Source organism: Brachycentrus maculatus, unplaced genomic scaffold (assembly GCF_059751285.1).
Source record: "Brachycentrus maculatus isolate JH-2025_06_01 unplaced genomic scaffold, ASM5975128v1 h1tg000003l, whole genome shotgun sequence".
In the NCBI taxonomy this organism is placed as follows: Eukaryota; Metazoa; Arthropoda; class Insecta; order Trichoptera; family Brachycentridae; genus Brachycentrus; species Brachycentrus maculatus.
The window spans coordinates 1674585-1697587 of record NW_028280758.1 but is presented as its reverse complement, the minus strand read 5'-3'; the positions used below and the strand labels follow the sequence as shown (position 1 = coordinate 1697587).

Below are 23003 nucleotides of genomic sequence, written 5' to 3'. Positions count from 1 at the left end.
CGGGTATCGAATTTTAATGTATATATACAGTATATATATATATGTATAGTTTTTTTTACTGATCCTTATCTCACCAAAAAATATTAGATAATATAGAGAATATTCACCCCAATGATTGTCTTAAAAAAATATATAAACAGAACGAATAATCAACCAGTACAATTGCATTGTCTATCTTCCAACTAGGATCTCGCCATATTCCAACAAGAATAATACCTAATAATAATAATGAATGGAAGTGAAGCATAGAGTTGGCAAAAGAAGGATGAAAGTAGATTGAATTCGGACGAAATGCAATCTCTCACATGTATGATAAACGATGTATGATAGATGTTCGAATGGTAAAATTAGGATCGAATGCAAAGCTGAGATAAGCATTATCGATAAAAATTAAGAAAGGTGTGTTGAGATGGTTTGGACATTTGGAATGTATAAGTGAGGAAAGAACGGTAAAAACAAATTTTTGAGACGAATTCAGTTGGAAAAAGAAGCAGAGGAAGACCGAGAGTATCTTGGCACGATCAGGTATTCCAAATACTTGAAAGCGGTCAGGTTAGGAGTCGAAATAATCGGTGGCTATGTATGAGGAGATGTGTGAACATGGAAGAGGCGAAGAATGTTTGCAACGACAGAGTGGTGTGGCGTTCTATTCACTCTGCCTACCCCTGTGAGGAAGCGGCGTGATGGTTAGTTAGTTAATAATAGTAATATTTTTTGATAATTAATGTAGCTCCATTTTCCTAAAATACTACGTTAATAGCGCTTATATAATATTTGTTTGGAAGCGGTTTACAAATTCAAAATATCAGTAAAAACATGGCACTTTGTACAAATTTCATGTACTTATGTGTTTAATGATATAGTTCTTCATTAAATAGTAATAAAAATATATGAATGATTTATTTAGTGCCATTCCTCTCATTATTACTACAAGGGATCTGTTTTAAAATTCTGATCATTGTATTTAAAATCGTACGCATTGTGGCAAATTTTCAGCTTAGATACGTGCATTAGTAAAATATATGTACGTATGTATGTAAAAGTACGTATATATGTAAACACACAGCAAAGTAACGGAAAGTCCATAAAAAATATATTTGGCTAGCTTCACCCCTATCCTTATCCAGTTAAATAGCATCACAAGCTCTAGTAAATTATTAGCACTCAACACTTATCTGTCAAAAACCAATAGCGAACGCAGTCGCCATTCGTTATATTTTACGAGATTTTAAAAGAAAATTTATATCCCGGGTGCATGTGTTTTTCTATTGGTTGATTTAAGATCTACGCCACTTAACGCATGACAAGACCAATTTTTTTTTGTTAAGTGTTAACTGTTAGGTTATGACGTGGTAAGCTGAAAAAAGGTTTCATTCTTAATTACTGCTTTGGTAATAGTGTAAGTAGTGGTGCAGATACATTATTTCTATATAGGATAGGCAATGAAGGAGGAATAGTAGGTAGGAAAAGAGAATAACGACAGTGACTGTGGTACTCGGGGTTACATAATGTAATCGTATTCGCGTAAGCTTGTGTAAAGTGTACACAAGTCACTTCAGATAAAAAGTTTTTGATAAATCATGCTTATTTGTATAATATTTATTAAACTGTGATCTGAATTGACCCAGAATTGTTCTACTCACAATATTGTTTTTAGGCTCACCAACTTTTATTACTCAATGCTTATGTAAATTTGAAAAGTTTTTGTACTTAATACAACAAAATACAATAAGGAAGCTAGAATTAAAAAAAACTTTCATTTGTGTTATGCATTTTAAAATCTTTTAACATTTCGTAATTAGATACAATCAAGCGATTCTATTGGTTTTGCCAACCACTGTATTTTAAACTACCCTATGGTTAGAGTCTACCTACATGCTTGTAAGTACTTACTTACTTTTCATTCTTATTTAACAAATGGCAACAATCAGTTTGTAGTCTATGGTTGCAAAAAAAGCCTGAAGAACTTAGATGATGTTCAGATACAAGTCTACCACAATTTTCATTAATAAAAATTAATAATAATAAAAAAATCAAAAATCACAAATTGTAATTCGCTATTGAATAACGGGATGTAGTAGGCTACCACATTTTTCAAGCCAGATTGTACTCCGGTTTTCATTTGAACTGAAATCTTTAGGGGAGTTCATAAATATGTACGTCATTAAAAATAATACGGATATAAAATCGTAAAGATTTGTTGCAGTTTCAAACCAACCAACTTTCGAAGGGTCAAATATAATATGTGAATCCTATACATCATTCTCGTTTAAACTCTAAAAAATAAAAATAAAATTGTTGTCAAATCTCGTATGTATTTCTTAGGAAACATGAACTGTGTGATCATGAGCGAAACCAACCAGCCGATGATAAGTAGATATAACCGAATTGGAATTTTCGTTGAAATCAAAAACGTTCTGCAGTCTGCGTCTAAACGATATCTTACTACTGTCACTTTTGTGTCAGAATATCCAACAATATTATCTATGGTTGCAATGTGGTGATTTGCGGTGGTTGCAGTCAAGTGAAATTTATTAAAAATAGAAAATATCACAAAACATACCAGGCTGATAAATACGTCAGTGGATATATTTTCCCATCGTTTTCAATAAAATACTCGTTTGCCGGTTGGAATATTACCCTATTTAAAAAGTAAGATATTCTACGTTATTATCCATATTTGCATCTTACAAATACACGCAAATATTTAGAATGTACACCTTATAGGTTTTTAGAAAATGTTTCCTGTTTGTAAACATTAATATTACTTAGTTAATCTGCATTACCGCTTTTTTATTGATCTTTAGCGCAACCCAATGATTTCTTGCCGAAATAATATTACGTTTTCTTTCACCCGGTCTAAATGTTTATTACTGATCACTGATCTAAAATTGAGTGCTGTGATAAATCGTGCACTCAATTTGACCTTCTTTCTTCTTTCTTAATATTGCTTTTTCTTTTTAGAAAACATCTTTGCACTGCATTTTGCCTGTGTAAATTTTTCACTAGTAAATCGCTAATCAAGAGGCGAACATCATGGCACTCAGCGTTAACCTGAAGGGTTCATGTTTTGCTCTCATAACTGGCGCCTCTCAAGGAATCGGCCGTTCTCTGGCAATTGAATTTGCCCGCTCGATGGGGCCCAATTCTCTGATGCTACTCGTGGCGAGAAACCTCGAGGGCTTACAGATGACCAAGTCTCTTGCGGAAACCCCCAATGTTAAGATTTGCGTTGAATCTGTAGATCTTTCTGACATAACTCCGACCGGCATGGAAACATTGCTGACTAAAGTTACGACGGATTATGATTTGGATAAATTCGATTTGAATTTGATAATTCATAATGCCGGATCAATCGGGGATGTATCCCTATCCGCATCGCAGCTCGATAATGTGGAATTATGGAGGAAATACTACGATCTTAATGTTTTTCACGTTGCTACTCTTAACAATGTATTTTTAAAATTCTTTGAAAAGCGAGACGATCGTATAGTCGTGATCAACATCACTTCACTTTGCGGAATAAAACCGTTCGCTGGACTCCCGCTGTACTGCAGTGGCAAAGCGGCCAGGGAAATGTTCTTCAAAGTGTTGGCAGAAGAAAATCCTAAGATCAAAGTGTTGAACTACTCCCCTGGACCGGTTCAAACTGCCATGGTGCAATGTATTATGGACGATACTCCTAACAGTTCTCTAAAGGAGACGTTCACCAACATGAAAAGGGACAACATCTTGCTTCTGCCAGAACAGACTGTCAATAGGTGCTTGGAAGTGTTACTCGGAGGAAATTACAAATCCGGAGACCACGTGGACTACTTTGATAAGTAGTGATCATCCTGCATTTCTTCTAAATAACGAACCACAGCGACTCGCTCTTCATGTACCTAAAATCTCGGGACCATTTTTCTATATTATTTTTAATTTGTAATAGCACATTTATTGTTTTCTTTTAATGTTATGCTTCTATTTGCACATTTTAAAATATTTTATAATTAATTGCTGTTATACTTTTTTTACTATGAATATAATAATAATTAAAAAATAAAAAATGTTTCATTTTATTCTTAAATAATATATTTGTCACTAAGCAGAATAATGTTTGTCCAACACACGTCAAATTGTTCTCAAAGCATAAATAAGAAAGATCAAAACCAGAAGTATGGACAATTTATTTCTGTTGCCAAATATACATTTCGGGATTTACATCAGGAACGGCAATCAACATTCCTAATGAACCTTTATTTTAAGATGCATTTGAATCTCTCAATACCATGATGCGTAATACGCTCATGGGTAATTTATTGATCTATTAACTTAAATATCAATTACTATTCATGGAAAAATAAAGGAGGCGATAAAAAAAATGGAATCTAGCCCATTGCGATGAAATCCGACTATCCAAATTCTCTATTTTTAAAGTTTCTAATTGTGCGAAAATAGATTGGTCACTATGCACTTATTTACACTTATGTCAGAATCATCAGAAGCTACTTACGCAAACATACCACATATGCCCCGTTCAAAAATTGTACAAAATTAAAATAAGCACATTTTTTCATACAAAAATTATAAATACAAAAAAAATATTTCCGTTCATAAAATAAAATTCTTCGTTAGAAGAATAAAGAAATAAGAAACAAACCTATATAAATATTGTTTTTTTTTATAAAAAAAATTAATTGGAGAAAATATGTTGCCAAAAAATCAAAATAAAATTACAAGAAAGTAGCTAAAAATAGTATAAAAATGAAGAATAAAAAATGTTTTTTCATTACTTTGATTAGATTTTTTTTCTGACAATTGAGATTATTTTATTCGTAATTTAATCCTCCAATTTCGAATTAACAAGCTTTTACTGTTGTATGAAGTGTTATAGTTGCATTACCTTTTTATGTTAAACAATTACTGTTTAGGTAGGTACAAAGGTACTGTTTTGAAATTCCAACAGTGATTTAGATAATTGATTTCAGATTTTCGTGGGATTGGATAGACATGGTAGTTGTGAGTGCGAAACATGATAGCTTTTTCTTGTTCATAATGGGATTAGCATGGAGGTGCCGATATTCCATTCCGGCTCTCTTGACCTGTTCTCTTGCTCTCATAGGGCAAGCTTGTGTATTTGAAGTCAATATTAGAACCCGCCATATTAACAATCAACCGTTTGAGGTAAGATTATCCAATACATAAAATTAATCAGTTGCAAATTACATATTAGTAACATAATATAGCTACACGATTCCCCAGTCTGCAGATTTTGTACGGAGGATAACGAAACACCCATCCACATTCTGTAACTGTGACACACTCGCTCGCAACCGAAGTCACATCCTTGGAAGACCAATACTAGACTCGACTATGTCGGTTGGTGATAGGCCACCAAGACAGGTTGTGAGATACATGACTTGCGTAGGTCTTGAGAGTGAGCTATGACACAAAAGGAGGTCATAATAGACCAAATATGGTCGCAGTAACAAAAGGGATGCAAGATCTTTTGACCTTAATAAAAAATAATAAAAAAATAAAAATAGTAAAACTTTTTTTTAACACTTCTACCACTGCATATGCCAAGCCGGTGTTCTATTTTAGCTATGCATTATCAACCTCATACGCTTTCTTGGCATCCTGGGCTATACACAGCTATGCTTTAAAAAAAACTTATATTTACGCTCTGAAATTTCACTAATCGATGGTAGGATATTCTTATGAATTATCAATTAAAATGACTGATATCTGTTGAAAATACGGATTTTTTAAAATATTCTATCATTAATTTTATCCATTGAATTATTGGTATTTTACTTTCATTTAAAAAATATTTATCAACTTTTCATAGCAACAATCAAATGATAAATGAAATGTTTGTATGTTCATGCAACAAAGCGATGTCCAATGTTTTAACTTTTGACATATTTTATTCTTTAAGGATGAGACGGACGATTCGGCAGCCACTGATTCCTCAACGGATTCCTGGGAAACTATTAATGACGAGATTATCTTTTAGATAATACTTATTTATTTTAGAATAATTATTTATAATAGGTTTAGTTTGACTTAATTGGAAAGAATCTTACTATTTTTACAAGTGAACATTAATTTATTTATGAAATCTATTCTTTTATGTAAACAAAAATCTCAGCAATGTTTCATTGTATATTCATTTTAGTAGATTTCTCTTTTCCATATATAAATCAATGTACTGTGTAGAAATAATAATGTGGATGCCTTCGGAATTGGGAAAATGAGTGATATTTTTATAAAAAAGTTATGGTCTTAGATTTATCTTATTTAACAAATAAAGTCCCGATCTTTAATTTGACAAGTATTATATTTAGTTTTATATTTTTTCTCAGAATATTTAAAATGTAAAAAATTGACATCAGAGTACAGGATTAATGCAGCAATTTTACCATTTTGTTCTCCTATGTAAAATTTAAAATATGTAATCAGAGTGATGTATATATTTTTTGTACTTTTACAATAACAAATGACAATTTTCCGGGATTTTGAAAAAATAAACATTTAAAGGCTAATTAAATGGATAAATTATATAACTAAACAGATAGGGAAATAAATTAATTTTGTTGGATGATGAAAGAGCCATAATTCAATCAGAATTGTGTAAAACTGAATAATTATAAATGAAGACTTTGAGTTGAGCCTAAAATTTAAAAAATGAAATATTTGGTCCATGATTAATATTCACTCATTAGTTTTTTAGTTTAAAATACTTTAAGATGATCTGAAGATAAATATGTCCACCTTTTTTATAAATGGACTTACTAAAGGCACATTATTTATTTAATTATATGTTCTTGGCAACTAAAAAATCATGTAACACTGAAGGAGGTCAATTATTACTAGGAATCTGTAGATGTACGTACTGTTTTGGATATTTCATGATTCAAAATTCAGAAAATTTGAACAGCTTTCTATTAGCATCAAATTAAAGTTTTGTTTCCAAATGTAAAATAGAGCTAATTGACAAATTCTAGTAGTTTAAATGTGTATTGCCATATGACGCTGACTAAGAGAAATTTTTATATAACGGATGGCAGGTTCTATTTAGTAAATGTGTGAAGAAAAACATATTGTTTATGGTATTAAAGAAACGCATTAGGTGGGGATTGATGTTTTTATTAATAGTTGAGGATTTTTGAAGCACATATTTTTTAGCAGAGAATCTCTGAAAATTTCATCCGACTGTTTATTTTTTTAGTACTTTTGATACTCTGTCAATCCACCCCGACCGTGACTCGAGGAATCGCCATACTCACTTTCACCTGAAAATTGTGATTGGCATAGTGTGAGTTGTATCCATAATACACACTTTCTATAAGTGTATTGGTACGTACATACATATTTGCAGGGCTTTTTTCCCCATGCGGTTTTCCATTTCCAACACGGTGGAAAGAGATAAAATATGGCATTGTACTGAATTTAAATGATATTTGAATATATATTTTTAGTAAAAAGCTTAACATGAAGTGAGTTCCGGAACCTTTTTTGTTTAAAAAAAGCCCTGTATACTTACTTGTAAGAACTAGGGTCCGGGTGGAAGTATGGCCGTATGCTCCAGTACTTATCTGGGTAAGGTTGGCGACTATGTACTCCTGCAAAGGTTAACCAATTTCGTATCTCAGTTCTCGTGGAATTTATATTTGCAAACGAATAAAGTTTTGGCAATCCATGATGCGCATATTCAATGTAATGTAAAGAATATTTATTTTATCTGTGATTAAATCTGCTTTAAAATATTTATTTGATATTTGATATCCTCTATCCTTATCACTCTCATTTTATTTTTCTACATGGATCTCATTCTTTTTTCTCTCATTATCCTTTGAGGTCTCATTCCAATCAGCCTTTGGTTTATCTTGGTTCTCTGCTGGTTACATTAGAGATTGGGATAAAGAATGAGATGATAATGAAAAATATGTCCAAACCTGCTTAGGGGAGCAGTTCTGCTGTACTCTGAACGTGCAATGACATCTCTTGGATAATTATTACATACCAAGCTATGATATGCAGAGACATCTTTTGGGATAATCATGACATATTAAGGCACGAAAATAAATTATTACAAAATTAATACTGAGCAGCACCTATTTAAAAAAAAAATTAAGGGACAGTCAGAAAGATAAAGGTGTTGATGGCCGAAATATTAAACTCGATTTGTCAGATTATAATCCATCCGGAAACGTCTATTCTTTTTTTGCCGTCCATATAGTGTTAGCTCCTTTCTTTTGTATAATCAATATTTGAAGCTCTTATTTCGCAATTTTCCATTTTATAAATTACAAAATAACTTAATAAATAAATTAAATCTCTAAATATCATTTCATTTCGTTATAATTTTGACCAGTTTAGAAGCAAACAGCTTTTTCTAATTAGTCTCGAGGATGAAGCCGTTTACTTTAAAACCGGTCAACATTTAAATTAAGTTTTAATAAAATATCTAGTGATTTTATAAGAAAGTTATTTTGTAAATTATCCTTTCTTTAATTTACTATAATTGATTAGAATTTGAAAAAAAGTCGTAATAAATGTAACGCCATCCTTATTGATATGAATTAGCATATCGCTCAATCCTTTCAAGAACGTCAAAAATCAAAAAACTTGATTTTTCAGGAGAACGTTTTTAAAGTTAAAAAATATAATACAATGTTTTGAAATAAATATCAAGCCACGTATTGAACTTTTTACTGTGCAACAGATCTTTTTAGGTAAAACCTGAAGGTTTTTTCTCCATTTGAAAAATATTTAGTATATTTAAAAAAAATTATTAAACAATACCTATTCTTCAAAATGCACAAACAGCACTTTCTGCCCTGTAGCGGGTAAATATTAAGTTAAAAATATGCCTCTTTTGCTGGGATAAAGTAAATTTTCTGGGCATTCCGAAAAAATGCATAACTGAAAATTGTCAATTTTTGATTTATGACGTTCTTGAAAGGAGTGAGCGATATATCAAGTAGTGTTCGAAGCAAACATAATTTAGTATTGGAAGTGCTTCATATCATCCGTTTTAGCACAAATTCTGGATTTCTAAATAGGTCATCACATTTTATGTAGAAAACTGTATCTATGTAGCATCCACTAATCATATTGCTACTTAAAGCTATTAGAATTACGCATCAATGGATTAAGGGTATTGATTTTTCAGCCACTCTTATCGGGCTTCCCAATGAAACATACAAATGATGTATATAATGCATTTTTTTTCTGTTGAAAGAGCATCACAACCATTACATAAAAATTATTTTATTTAAAAATATTACTTTTTAAAACTAATTTATCTTATACTATGAGCAATTAAAATGCTTTACACGTATTGAAAAAAGGAGATGTGATAGACTTCGTTATAAAATATGATTTTAACATTTTTTTAAATTACTTTTATCAAAATACATCTCATTGATTGTGTGAGACACAAGTATAAGTATAAATAGTCTTCTTATGATAACAGTGCCTTGGGAATCGATAGGGAATCATTTCTAGTTTACATATTTAGTTAATTTTGGATACCCATAATTTAATAAAAAGTATAAATCGCTACATATAGAAATTACTATTAATTTTGTCAAGTCAGAATTAATTATCCTGATGGAAAATATTCAGATAGTAGTAAATTATGTTTAAAGTAAAATATTTCTTAAAAACAAATCTAAGAACCTATTTCACGTTAAATCTTATTTTCAATATATATCAAAATAATAAAATATCAATAATCCTAAAAAATAAATGATATTGTATTTTTATACAATAATCATCGTGATATTTTGTCCGCCTCCGTAGTGTAATGGTCAGCACGCTCAGCTACCGATCTGTAGGTCCCGGGTTCGATTCCCAGGGGGGGTCAAATAAATATTAGTGATTTTTTCACTCTAATATTTATTGAATATTTCCCTGGACTGGTACCTGAAGCGGAGGGCTGATCACCTTTCCTTCGTGTGTTAATGATCAAGATAACACTGCATTTATATGATGCAATGCCCTATGCACCATTGGGGTACGGATAAGGGTTTGAATGATGAATGAAATGAATTTGAAAGAAAAATCATCTGCATTGTATTGACACAGTGTTATATTGATTGTTCAATACATGAAGGAAAAGTGATCAGTCCTGCGCAGACCAGTTTGGGGCATATTAAATAAACCTTGCGGTGATAAAATTGAGTCAAATTATGATAGAGTGGGGGGTCGAACTCAGACTCTGACTATGCAGCACTAACCACAGGACTACCGCCCGTGTCAAAGTCGGTTTGTACAATTAAAATTATTTGAATCTTTCTGACATAAATTTCAAAACATTTTACATGTATGCACAACCCTGTTAGGATTATCACCGTGTGGAACATGACTAGTAATCCTGTTAGGTCTATCTACTCTGTTCTTGTTGCTTTATGTGAACACAATATCGCGATGTTTTCAAATGAAGTACATAATTAATTAGAGTGAATTATATCATCTCCTGTTTCTACCTTTAACCCTAAGTGAGAGAGTTCTAATTCGCAGTGTTCGCATGAGTCTGAAAGTGTCAAGTTGAATGGTTTCAGCGTAATTTTTATTTTATTATCTTGTTAAAGGCAAGTGGTTAAAATAGCTTCAAACATGTTTAATTTGTACCAAACTATGAACCGTCATGCAGAGGGTAAGGAGCAAAAGGAACCAGAGACAACTGGCCATGATAGATTTTACCAAGAAAGAGTTGGGCGAAGCAGTTTTCGAAAGAAACGCAAACCCGCCTGTCGCCGAGCTCAGAGCGCTGCAGAATTTAATCCAGCTTCCATTGCTGCAGCAAATAAGAGAGCAGCTTTTCGCGGAAGATCTGCTTCTACAGAAAATGAAAGTGAAGGTAATTGACATGAACCTTAAAAAAACATCATTCTATTCAAATTCAAAGACAAGCGCATAAAAAGAAACAGACTTTTATAATTTCTTGGAGTAAACCAAACAGTATAATCAAAAGGAGTGCAACTGGTTTCCTGGTAGACATCCTGCTTTACGGGAATATCAAATTAAGTTTAATGTTCTTTATTGTATGCTATTTCCGGTGAACTCTTAAATCAGTATTCAAGAAGACAAATCTCAAAAAATAAAATGGGAATTGGTAGTCATTATATAGAAGACGAAATACATGTAGGATGTCCATTAAGTTCAAACAACAAAAATTATTACTGAAAGATCTTTGCTAAAAATAAATTTGTTGTACAAAAATTAAAGTGCTAATATCTATTCACACTTTGATTGACAGTATTCGATTATGTATTTCATGTTCTGATTGTCAAATGTGTGGTTTTTGTTTTTGTTGTATAAGCAATAATAATCTCAAGTGAATAATTCTCTAAATACTTTTGGATGTTTTAGAGGAAGGCAGCACTAGCGCAGCAAGCTCAGGAGAAAAGGCTCCTCTGGTCGCTATGAAGATTGATTCTCTAGCCAAACTACTTTTCAATAAATCAATTATGGGAAGTCCTGGTGGATCACTTAAAGGATCCCCTGTTGATGAAAACAATTCCATTCTTAGGTAACAATTCCATTTACAATATTTTGAATGTGTTGTACACAAATTCTGGGCTGTACCGCTTAGGAGTTTATTTTATTTTATTATCAATATTTCATTGATAGCTCAGCATAGCGAATAAATAAACTAGTTTAAATAAGTATACCAAAATCAAAAATTATATTTTCAGGCGTTTTCTAGTATGTGAAATAATTCGGAAAAATAATCTCACATGCATTTAAAGAAGTTTCTGATACCTAATTTCAAGCATAGATGTCGCCTATGAAGTTTATTGAAAAAAAAAACATGTACAACTTTGAGTAATATGATTTTCAATCATGGGTAGAATGGTGGATGTTTCACAGTGTATAAATTACTTAAACTAGCCAATGACAGGTCGTAAGCTTTGTTGATGCCCAGACTTACATATTCTCTTCTTAATAATTTCTTCATCTATGCTGAATTATCAGTTGAATCTTGATAAAAACAATATTTTACCTGTAATAACTTCGTATTAAATAATATTTCATTATTATTTACTCGGTAAAAATTCTGGGTTTTTATTTTTTTAGAGATGGTGAACGAAGCATAGAAAAATCAGCTGCAGCCACAATATGTATCAAGTACTTGGAAAAATTATCCAGGTTAGAATTTAGCATGTAATGCAACAATAACTTTTGTTTCATTATATTGTTAAAAAATAAATTTATATCATAGACTTTCTTGGAAGAATAATACATTGATTTCCTACTGCCTTCTGTACCATAGTATTAAATCCATTCAAGTTATTCTGACAAAGCTTGTAGTAATATGTACAAGCACCTTTCCTACTTATCTTCAACCTCTTCAGTACTGCTGCCCTCCACCAGGGATATTTATCAACTTTCTGGCCTTTTTGTCCTCATTGAATCCTACCCTCAGCTTCACCCAGAACTGGGAGGAGGTATATCATTCACCTAATGCCATACATCCCAGAAGACGCTCAGCATAATATGGAGAAGAAAATGTTCATCAACAATTCCCAATCAGTGACGTAAAACTGTGCATTGTCTCCCATTTGAACTAATGTACTTTAATTTCATTGATTGATTTGGCAGTCACTTTGTGGTAAAATCTATCCATTTTAATATAAGTTTTATTTAGTAAATACCACTATTTCTTAAAATCCATTGTGACACATGTATTTGATGCATTCCGCATCATTTTTACAGTGTTTGAAAATGATGCGGAATCCATCGAAACACGTCTCATAATAGATTTTAAGAAATAGTGGTATTTACCAAGTAAAAATGTACCTTAATTGTAGTGAACAAGTTATCACTTACACTTCAGATGCCAGTTGAGTGTAAACATTTAAATTATAGCTTAAATTCACTAATAATTTTTGTATTTATCCAATCAGGAATCGAACCCCAAGTCTCTTGGATGTGTACAATTTACTGAATTATACATAATACAGTAGTCACAATATTTCTTGAGGTTATGTTTCTAGAAAAATATTACAAAACAGCGAATAATTGTAATATAGTCTCAGAGATCAACGAGTTGCCCAAATAATTCATGGAATGCATCAATTTAAAAACAATTTCTAAGTTGATCACTTTGATTAAAATTACTTATATGGTTTTGCGTGTAAGTACTTAAAAATGTTACTTATGTGGAATGAATGCGCAATGAGTGTGGGATGAGTGTGCAAAGCCATGAATATTGACGGAGCACCGTATTTTATAAGAGTGCCTTACTCGCTCAGGTCCAATCTTTAAAAAAAATATATCACAAAGCTTTTATTGTTTTTATATCGACATTTAATTACTTTGCAGGTACGAATTTCTTTCACAACTAAATGATATTGGTTCGAGATCAGATAAACATTGGTTTGCAATCAAAGATTATTCCATCAAAACGGAAAGGCTACTTACGTTGGTGGGTTTATATATTATTCTCGAAACAGTAAGAAATCTTCCCAATGGTTACTCATCACCGAATAATATATTCATCTCTTACAGACTCCACTAACTGGAAAATGTCCAATAGAACCCTCGGAAAGATCTCAAAGTGTCATAATAGAGCTGTTTCGTGCACTTCACCATCCGTATATCTATCCTGTACTAGATGTCGGTTTTTATTCTGGATATGCTCTCTCCATTATACCTTTTAACCCAAAAGGAAGCCTCAAAGATTTAATATATAAGGTAATCTTAACATTTTCATACATTTTATTCCATAATAAGGAAAGTGAAATTTATATATACAGTGAAACCTCTATCGTTCCTCGAATAATCCTTTTTTCCGGATTTGTCATTTATTTCTTCTTCCCCAAATTCATTTCATCATTGCATCAATCGTTTCTCTATAATCATTTTACATTTTCATTGTTTGAATTATGCTGCATATTTGATATATTTTGTGTGTGTTTTTCACATTCTTCTCAAATTTGTTATATTTTATGACAATATTCCAACACGTGGGATAAAAACTATCAAAAACTTGTGTGACGTAAGGTTGACGGATATAGCTACAGCAGAAGAGGTCGATATTGGAGCCGCTGCCTGCACCTTTATTTTCAGAAGCATGCACACTCTTTGAAAGATTGAAAACTTTTAATGTACACTCAGACCTCGCTTTGCGTCGTTTCACTTTGTGTTTTTTCGAAGTTGCGTCGTTACTGAATTAAGACTCTTTTTCGCTGTGCGTCATTGTTTTTTTCCAGTTGCGTTGTTTTTTTGTATTATTATTCTGAGAATCATTTAAATTTTCTAAAAGTAATTTCCCGTTATTTTGGAACGTATCTACGACGAAAAGTGAGGTCATAGTGTAATTAAATTTATATAAGGCAATATATCTTATTTAAAAGCATCTTGTTACAGTCTCTAAATCTAAATATTGTAAAACACATAAATGAATAAGAATAATACATATTTATTCCAACAGTACCGAGAATGTAAAGCTGAATCTAAATGTATTAAGTATATTTCAGACACAATGGCGAGATGACTGGTATAAAAAGCACGGGTCATCTGATGCTCGCTCGAGTGCAGTGGGACTACCGATGTGGCAGGTGGGAAGGTTGGGTCGCCAGGTGCTGGAAGGATTGCTGTTCCTTGCAGACAGAGGTTTCCCCCCCTATAGGCACCTACACAGCGGCAACGTCATTGTACAGAACGGGGTTGCCAGGTATGGTTACATTAATTATTTCATGAAGAAACATGTTGCTTGCGAGTGTTTTTGCCTAGAATTTTCACTCATGAATTACATGAAATTATAGTAACTTTAAACATAAAGAGTAAATCCACTCACAAGTAGGCATAGGCAATGAAACTTATAAAGTTGAAGCCAGAGTAGGGACATGATAAACGGTGTTGCATAAGCCGTAGCTAGATTTCAGAGTCACTTGGACGTTAGGTAATTCAAAAAAAAAAAACGTGTTGCTTAAATATTAACCTGGTATGTATTGATTTAAGAACAGATGTCTGTATGAATGTCAAAACGTATCTCACGGTACCGTAGAACGAGGCTACTTCAACTTTGATATGTTACTTGAGCCCAGTACAAAAAAAAATTTGAATCTGTATTTGGTCTACAATAATGAACGTATTGTCATGATTCATTGTTTCCCTGACAGGTGACACTTATTGTCACAATACTTCGATCGATACCACGATCTAATTTTTTTTTTGTACTGGGCTCAAGTAACACATCAAAGTTCAAGTAGCCCCGTTCTACGGTATGAATAATGAAAAACGTAATAAAGCAAAATCAACTTCAAATGCTTTGCTGGAACATCACTCACAACCCTTTATTGGTAACATTGATCATATTTCAAAAATAGCAACTTCGTACTTTAAAATAGCAACTTGGTTAGTAAAGTAATGGGCATTTCAGAACATTTACGTTTGGTTTGACATATTTACAAATATTTTTTTTTATAAATTGAAACTCTTAAGTAAAAATGTAATTCATTTACCAAGTGTCATAGCGAAGACACCGGTTTAACCTTTCTACTTAAGTGTTTTGATACATTTTTAGTCTTTAATATTAAGATGAATTGGGGCCTTGAATGATGGGTCTCATACTAAATATTTCTACATCTTGACATACATAAATATTTTAATTCAATACAACTTTCAGGTAAGCCTAAGCATCTTGTGAATGAAGTTATGGTAGACTAATGGTCAAACCTAGGGCCTCTGGCTCAAGAGTACAAGACACTAACTCCGGGACCAAAACTAAATTTCACTTTGATCCACTTATTCTTAAAATTAAATTAAAACTATTTCAATTACAACGAACTACCACCAAGAAATTTAATGTATAGCTTTGATGTTTTTTTATGTATGTCTTTTTAGAATATCAGGATTGGAAAATTCCCTCCTGGGGATATGTCCCCGCGACCTCCCGCTAGTATCCGCGTGCCACGCGCAGCCTGAAGTTCTGGCGTTGGGCCATCTCATGTTTGAGATGTGCGCGGGATACGAGCTGGACTGTCCTGCACCCACACCTGGACATTTGCAACTTGATCTGGAGAGGTATCCTCAGGTAACCCTTATATTAGGAACTTTTCTTTGAAACTGAAGGAACTGTTTTTGTAACTGGGATAAGATTCCTTGCGATTTTTCACAACCTTGGGAACACATTGTCATAGATGACTCATATACGAGTCTTTAAGATTTCTTTTAAGAAAACACGGATGACTCGTATACGAATCTTTGCTTACGTCATTCTTTGAACGTAAAAAGAGTTCGGTAAGAGCAATATTTCTTTAAGATTTTGCCCACAGATGTCAGTAGAAGAATATTATTAACCAGTGAACCTCCAAAAATATGTTATATTTAAATGATTTGGGTTATAAAGAAATATTTCTGAAATTTTTGTTTAAAAATTCCTAGTAGTTTAAAATTTAAAGTGATTTTTCAAAAATAATGCTTTTTTTTTTGCAAATGTGCAAAGTGCCCTGTCACATTAGTAATTTTAATACAATTTGTACCCATCTTGAAAGTGTTAATTGATTTCACTTTAGAACACAATGATCAGTCCTAAACATCAAATTCATCAATTCCTTATCATCAATATTAGGTCATTTATAACCTTTGGAGATGTACCTTTGATCAATATTAGTTAATTTTGATTTTTAATGTAATTTAAATACTAAAATATGTGTTTTTTTTCTCTTTTTCATGTCTGATGACAGATTGTAGAAATTTTGGAAGTGATTTTTAGTAGCAGGACTCCTACATTGGGAGAAGTAGTCCTCTGCGACTTATTCAGGAAAATTGATCTCCGTGAAATGAAAGGATCTTGCCTGCCTGTAAGTATAATAATATATTTTATTATTTCGAGAAATAAAAATACTTTGTGTTCTGATCCACTCACATTTTTATTAACCAACTAGTTTTGGCAACAACCTGTTGCCCTCTTCAGTAATAAATGAAACCCTGAGACTAGTTGGTTAATAAAAATGTGAGTGGATCAGAACACAAAGTATTTTTATTTTCTCGAAATAATATATCAACATGATCCACAAAGTTAATGCTTTCAATATTCAAAACATAATTATATATTATTTAAATTATTACAATGAACACTATTATCATATACTTAAAATACTAGCTATATACTATAAGTATAGCGTTTGAGAGCTTATAGCAGGATCTATAAGATTGTCAATGTTTCTGTGAAGCGATAAAGTGATTGACATTTATCATGGACCGAATATATTAATTTTGATTGAAGACAATTTTTGTCTCTGATGTTTTCATTTTTTGTCCATGCCTGCCATGGCTTTGACCGTAGCTCTTAGTCTTTTACAAAAGGTTTTAAATATATTCTCGCTATGATTATGAAGGAAAACACTTAAATGCCAATGCATTTCTTATTTCTAGCAATCAGTTGTTATAAAGTCAAATAAAATATGATTCCTGTATGTAGTCCCCTTGTAAAATATAAAGAGAAAAAGAAAAACCTATGTCCCATTTTATTTGATTAAAATTATTATATTTAAAAAAAATAAATTGAAATATTTCTGTTTTTATTATTTAGACAAATATTTTTATTTCATACTATTTTTGTGAGCCTAAGCGGCTCATTAAAATAGAAATATAATAAACAGAAATAGGTATTAAATTGTGGTAGAGTGGGTTCGAACCAAGAAACTCTGACTTAAGATTTCGCAACACTACCCACGGGACCACAACCCATTTAACATTTGGTGCCGCATTTTATACAACCTCCAACCGGATAATATTGCAATTTTTCCAAGTAAAATAAACGATTATTTGAACACTTGCAAAATATTGGTGCGTCAAATCGACATACCACGATCATGCCTAAATTATAATTTCAATCATGCAAATATACTGAGTGCCCTTGAGATGATTTCTCACGAAAGGGCCATATTTATTATTATTATTATTATTATCAATCTTTATTGATCATGCCTTTAAGACTACATTTTCCAGCACGAACATCGAAAAAATGTGGTTAAATGATTTTAGAACTTCAATCAACGTTTAAGCAGTTCATGCGCAAGTCTATTAGGCCAGGTGTGTCGTAATACAACTGCCAGGCAACACCGAGCATTAGCGCCTCCTCGCTCAGCGGGATGCTCTCCTGTTGCTACACCACTACCTCGAAGGTTTGTTAAAAGTGTCTAATCTTATTCTTACCCTTATTCTCATCCAATGAAGCAAGATATCTAGATGGTTTTGTTTCAGTTATACCTTACCTCGTTATATCCGAGATCTCGCTATATTCGTGCTAGTAATAACCGAGTTCAACTGCATTAATTTACAAAATGTCCAGAGATTGGATATTCATTTAGAATTATCATCCAATCTTTGGACATTTTGTAAATATTAATTTACAAAATGTCCAAAGATTGGATAATAATTCTAACTGTATTAACAGTAACTCGGTTATTACGAGCACGAATATAGTGAGATCTCGAATATAACGAGGAAACAGTCGTCGACATTTTGATTTGTGATTTTCTACATACATTTATTCATGGTTATAACGAGCTACTTCACGGGTATAATGAGTAAAAATATCAACAAAAAAATCGAAAAACTGATGATTTTTTTAAAACATATTAAAATACAAATATAAAATATTTTGTTTGAATTGAGAATTATTCTGTCCTGTGACCATTCCAGATACTTCATGTCTTCATGTGATGGGTTTGTTTATAAAAAAAACACTCATTCTCGGATATAACGAGTAATGGTTATAACGGGCAAATTACGAGTTCGACTGTATTTGCTTATTTTTATAAGAATATATTCTAAATTTTCAACTGTTTTGTTTTGTTTCGCAGGAGACATCACACAGTGGATGATTTTGAGACATGCTGGTATTCATATACAGAATAAAATAAAATCTGAGTATTCATAGTAAAGAAAAAAACTTATGGCATTTCATTTTTTTTTTTTTTTTTAATTTTATTTAAGTTTATAACTATCCAGTACTTTTTAAAAAAAGGGATGATGATGTTTTATGTAAATATTTTATGAAAGTAAAATATTTTGTCTGTTCTAAATGGCAAAGTTTTCATGATCATGATCATGATGGACCAAATTCGGAGCGAGAATTAGTCAAAGAAAAGTGAATTAAAGTTGAATGAATATGTTATAATTATGTGTGTTATGTGACTTTTATATTATGTTTTTTCAATGTAAATTAATCTTAGTACCAAAAATAAAATGGTAAAATCAAGGTTATTGTTTTATTAATTTTTATCATTTCACTGTATGTCTGTTGAGAATTTCAAGTTTGATTTAAAAAAAAAAAAACAAAATAACAAACGTAAAAAGAAAACCGATACGACATTTTAAAATGGGATGCATAATTTTAAATAAAAAACGCTTGTTGCGGTAATTAAATATTTATTTTTGGGTAAATAACTAAATTCAAGGAACTAAGAAATAATAGATAGAGAATCACTCGGGCATCAGACTAGTTTATAATATAATCTGTAAATGAAGTAGAGACGAAAGCTGCCCATATCTTATATAATACATGTGTACAGTAATATAATACAATAAATTCCTACAATATTATGTATTTACAAAGCAAATTTGAAATATAGAGGAAAAAAACATAAATGGAGAAATCGCATATTTAGTAGAAATAAATAAAAATAATAAATATAATTTGTTTTCATTTCTACTTCATTCAGTTAAAATATACATATCGCTCACTCCTTTCAACAACGTCATGTATCAAAAATCGTCAATTTTCAGTTAGTCATACATGTTTTCGGAATGCCCCGAAAATGTAATATATCCTAACAAAAGTGGCATATTTTTAAATTAATATTTACCCGCTACAGGGCAGAAAGTGTTGTTTTTGCATTTTGAAGAAAAGGTATTGTTTAATTATTATTTAAATATAATAAATATTTTGAAATGGAGAAAAAACATTTAGGTTAGACCTAAAAATATCTGTTGAAGTCACATTAAGTCACAGTAAAAAGTTCAATAAGTGGCTTGATATTTATTTTTAATACATTTTATCATATTTTTAAACTTAAAAAATGCTCTCCTGAAAAATCAAGTTTTTTGATACATGAAAAGAGTGATCGATATTTAAAAATTTTACTTAACACCCAAGTTTTTCGGTGGCCTAATGATAGGACAGTTTTTAGCATAAAAAGTGGAAAAAGGCACATTCAAAGATGAAATTTTATTATTTTTAAATTCAGTCTGCAATCACACTTTTTATTTGATTACAGTGGTCCGTCAAACATCAAAAAGGTTGTTAATTTAAATAAACATCGATTTTTTTATGTCACTGTAAATTACAGACAATTTTTTGGGTTGAACTGTGTATTCCCTCCTGCTGACGTTTCAGCTGCCCATACACAAGTTCAGTGATACAGGGCTCTGAAGATGGCCTTTAAAGTGGTGAGAAATGTATGTTTAACCCAAGAAATATGTTTGAAAATTTTTAATCACAGACAAAATGTAGTGTGCGAGACATAGGCAGACAGCATTGAATGGTGCATATTAATAATAACAATGAATCTGAGAAAAAAACCTGCTTTGAAAATCAAACAAAAAAGATTGAAAAACAAGAGAGAAATTCTTCATAGAAAATAAATTCAAATGGTGTTAACAAACCATAAATATCGACTAGGAATCAGATGACAAATAAGTAATCACCTCCTCTTTTAGTAGAAAGTAATATCCTCTCCGACTAAAATGAATTCATAATATTGTTAAAATTAAAAATGTAGTTTAGTTTTATCAACTTGTATTCATGAAAAATCTCTAAGATTTTCAAGGCAATTCAAATACTGATAGAGTATTTCTGGGTTTTGTTAATACTGTGTAATTCCCGCATGTCTATAATTTTTTATGTCACATAAATTTGGTGTCAAAACGCCTGAGAAGATAGACCCTGTAATGTTGCCGAAAAAATCCGAAACATCAGCAAGAAGTACGATCGACCATACAATAAATAACTGGTAAAAATCCTTTTTATTAGGTTAACTTTCAACATGTTAATTAAAATCACTGAATTACCTTTTCACTATTTCTATTGTTACAGCTATGATTTTATTTATTTTTATTTAAGGCCTCTGTTGTTTTGCTGGGACCCAAAAATCTACTTAATTTAACTTTTTTATTTTCATCGGAAATTGGAAAAAAATATAATAAGAACATACACACAACTCAATGAAAATAATTTGACATTTTTCTGGTAAGAATTGAGTTTTGTAATTGAGCTTCCACTGTAAAATTATATTTTATAATACCATACTATATAAGCGAGCCCTACTCTAAATCTACTCCATAATGATAAAGTATACAGAAATTAAATATGTATAAGAGTCAATAAGAAAATGCACATGTTTGTTACATATTACCCTTTTTGACGATGGTCAATTAATCATTATAAATCTTTGAAATGCGATATGTATACATTACATCTCAGTATTAAGAAGTATGCGTTCCGTTATAGTATGAAGTCTTATTATTCTAATCATAAATTATTATTACAATAATCTCCTAACCAATTACATACTCAAGATTTAAACTGCTGAAATGGCATTATGATAGAGTTTAAAATCTCATTCAATAAATACTGTTAAGATCCAATAATAGCATTAATCTCGATGAAGAAACATAATTTATCAAAGAGACCTGAGATTATAGGAATCACAAAATGCGAATATGTATATTTAAAATAAATTACCAAGATCGACATTTTAATAAATAAACAATTCATTTAATCTAGAAGCCTCTTTCTAAATACTAAAAACCCTTCGCGCTTGAAAGTTTGAGAAATTAGACTTTTTTTCGATGACACTCGAGTAATACAGCAAAACATGCATGCCGCCGCCTATAGAGGCTATAGGGCGAAACAGAGAACTGAGGGTTAAATAAGATATGGGGATATTTTTTTTTAAAAGTTCATTAAATCTTATCAATTAAAATACATATTACATACAAGGTTTTATATGTCTCTTATATGAAAAAAAAAACTGGTTAAAAAAAATTTAGATTAATCTTATATTATTGCACTGTTCAACTCAAAAATGTATTTAAATTTGTATCAGTATGTTTTGCATTAATATAATGACATACTGGGTTCTGGATTTTAATTAACTATTAAAACAACAAAACGTCATGAATTAATGTTATGTACAAAGAAGAATATTTATAAAAACAGTATATTTTAGAGAAAAGACAATTTGATGTTTAGTCAAAATCTACAAGTAATATACACAGATATATACATACATAAATATATTTTTTGGCTTAAAATTAGTAATTCAAAAAGTTGATTAGTAATTGTGGGTTTATGCATGGATGACAATTATACTAGCCAAAAACAAATGATATAATATTATGTATATATATGAAAATATGACACGGTAATAAGAAAGTATGTATTATGTAAACAGATTTAAAAATAATATCACTGTAAAATCACCACATCTTAAATAATAAAACGGACAACAATTTTGACTTATAACAAAGAAAAAAAACTATTCAAAAACTTTAATTTTTAGTAAAAATTTTGCTGAATTACACATCGCACATTTATTAATAAACTGACCTAATTCAAAATTTACAAAAAATCAAGTTACGTTAGATATACAAAGGCATATTGTAACACATTTTTATGTATATAATATGAAAATAGTGTTGTCAAAGAAAATTGTGTCGGGTTGTGGTTTCGTGGTCAGTGTCGCGGACTCTCGGGTCAGAGTTTCTGGGTTCAAACTCAATTAACCATAATTGGAAGCCTATTTTTAATAATGCGCCACTTAGGCTCACAGAAATAGTATGAAATTGAAGTATTTTTGTAAATAGTAAAAACAAAAATATTTCTCTTAAAAAACAATATCGTCAATTTGATGTGGCATTGTTTTCATAAAAGATATAGATAGAAACCATTATAAGATGCTTCTGTGTGTACGTAAATCGATTTTTGCAAATTTTTCATTAGGTCTTTTTATTATTAACTGTGTGATATGTACATATATACAGTACAA

General features: G+C 31.1%; 2 protein-coding genes across 2 annotated transcripts; both read left to right on the top strand.

Moving 5' to 3' along the window:
- The first annotated feature begins 2449 nt into the window (after positions 1 to 2449).
- Positions 2450 to 4091, top strand: LOC148314016 (sepiapterin reductase-like). The gene is made up of 2 exons (XM_088267477.1): positions 2450 to 2652; positions 2965 to 4091. The coding sequence occupies exon 2, from the start codon at positions 3037 to 3039 to the stop codon at positions 3826 to 3828; it is 792 nt and encodes a 263-aa protein (XP_088123603.1). The 5' UTR covers positions 2450 to 2652; positions 2965 to 3036; the 3' UTR covers positions 3829 to 4091.
- Positions 4092 to 10611: 6520 nt separating this feature from the next.
- On the top strand, positions 10612 to 19213 carry Slob (Slowpoke binding protein). Its single transcript, XM_088267365.1, has 10 exons — positions 10612 to 10855; positions 11368 to 11527; positions 12076 to 12147; positions 13324 to 13426; positions 13510 to 13695; positions 14481 to 14677; positions 15850 to 16039; positions 16692 to 16808; positions 17995 to 18134; positions 18816 to 19213. Exons 1-10 carry the CDS (start codon positions 10612 to 10614, stop codon positions 18868 to 18870), a joined length of 1464 nt encoding a protein of 487 aa, XP_088123491.1. The 3' UTR covers positions 18871 to 19213.
- Positions 19214 to 23003: the final 3790 nt, after the last annotated feature.

Bases quoted from the DNA above. Each gene is read 5' to 3' on its own strand.
- LOC148314016 (XM_088267477.1), top strand. From the start codon at position 3,037: ATGGCACTCAGCGTTAACCTGAAGGGTTCATGTTTTGCTCTCATAACT.
- Slob (XM_088267365.1), top strand. From the start codon at position 10,612: ATGTTTAATTTGTACCAAACTATGAACCGTCATGCAGAGGGTAAGGAG. The intron at 16,040-16,691 runs GTAACCCTTATA...GTCTGATGACAG, and splicing joins ATCTGGAGAGGTATCCTCAG to ATTGTAGAAATTTTGGAAGT. The intron at 16,809-17,994 runs GTAAGTATAATA...AAATGATTTTAG, and splicing joins TGAAAGGATCTTGCCTGCCT to AACTTCAATCAACGTTTAAG.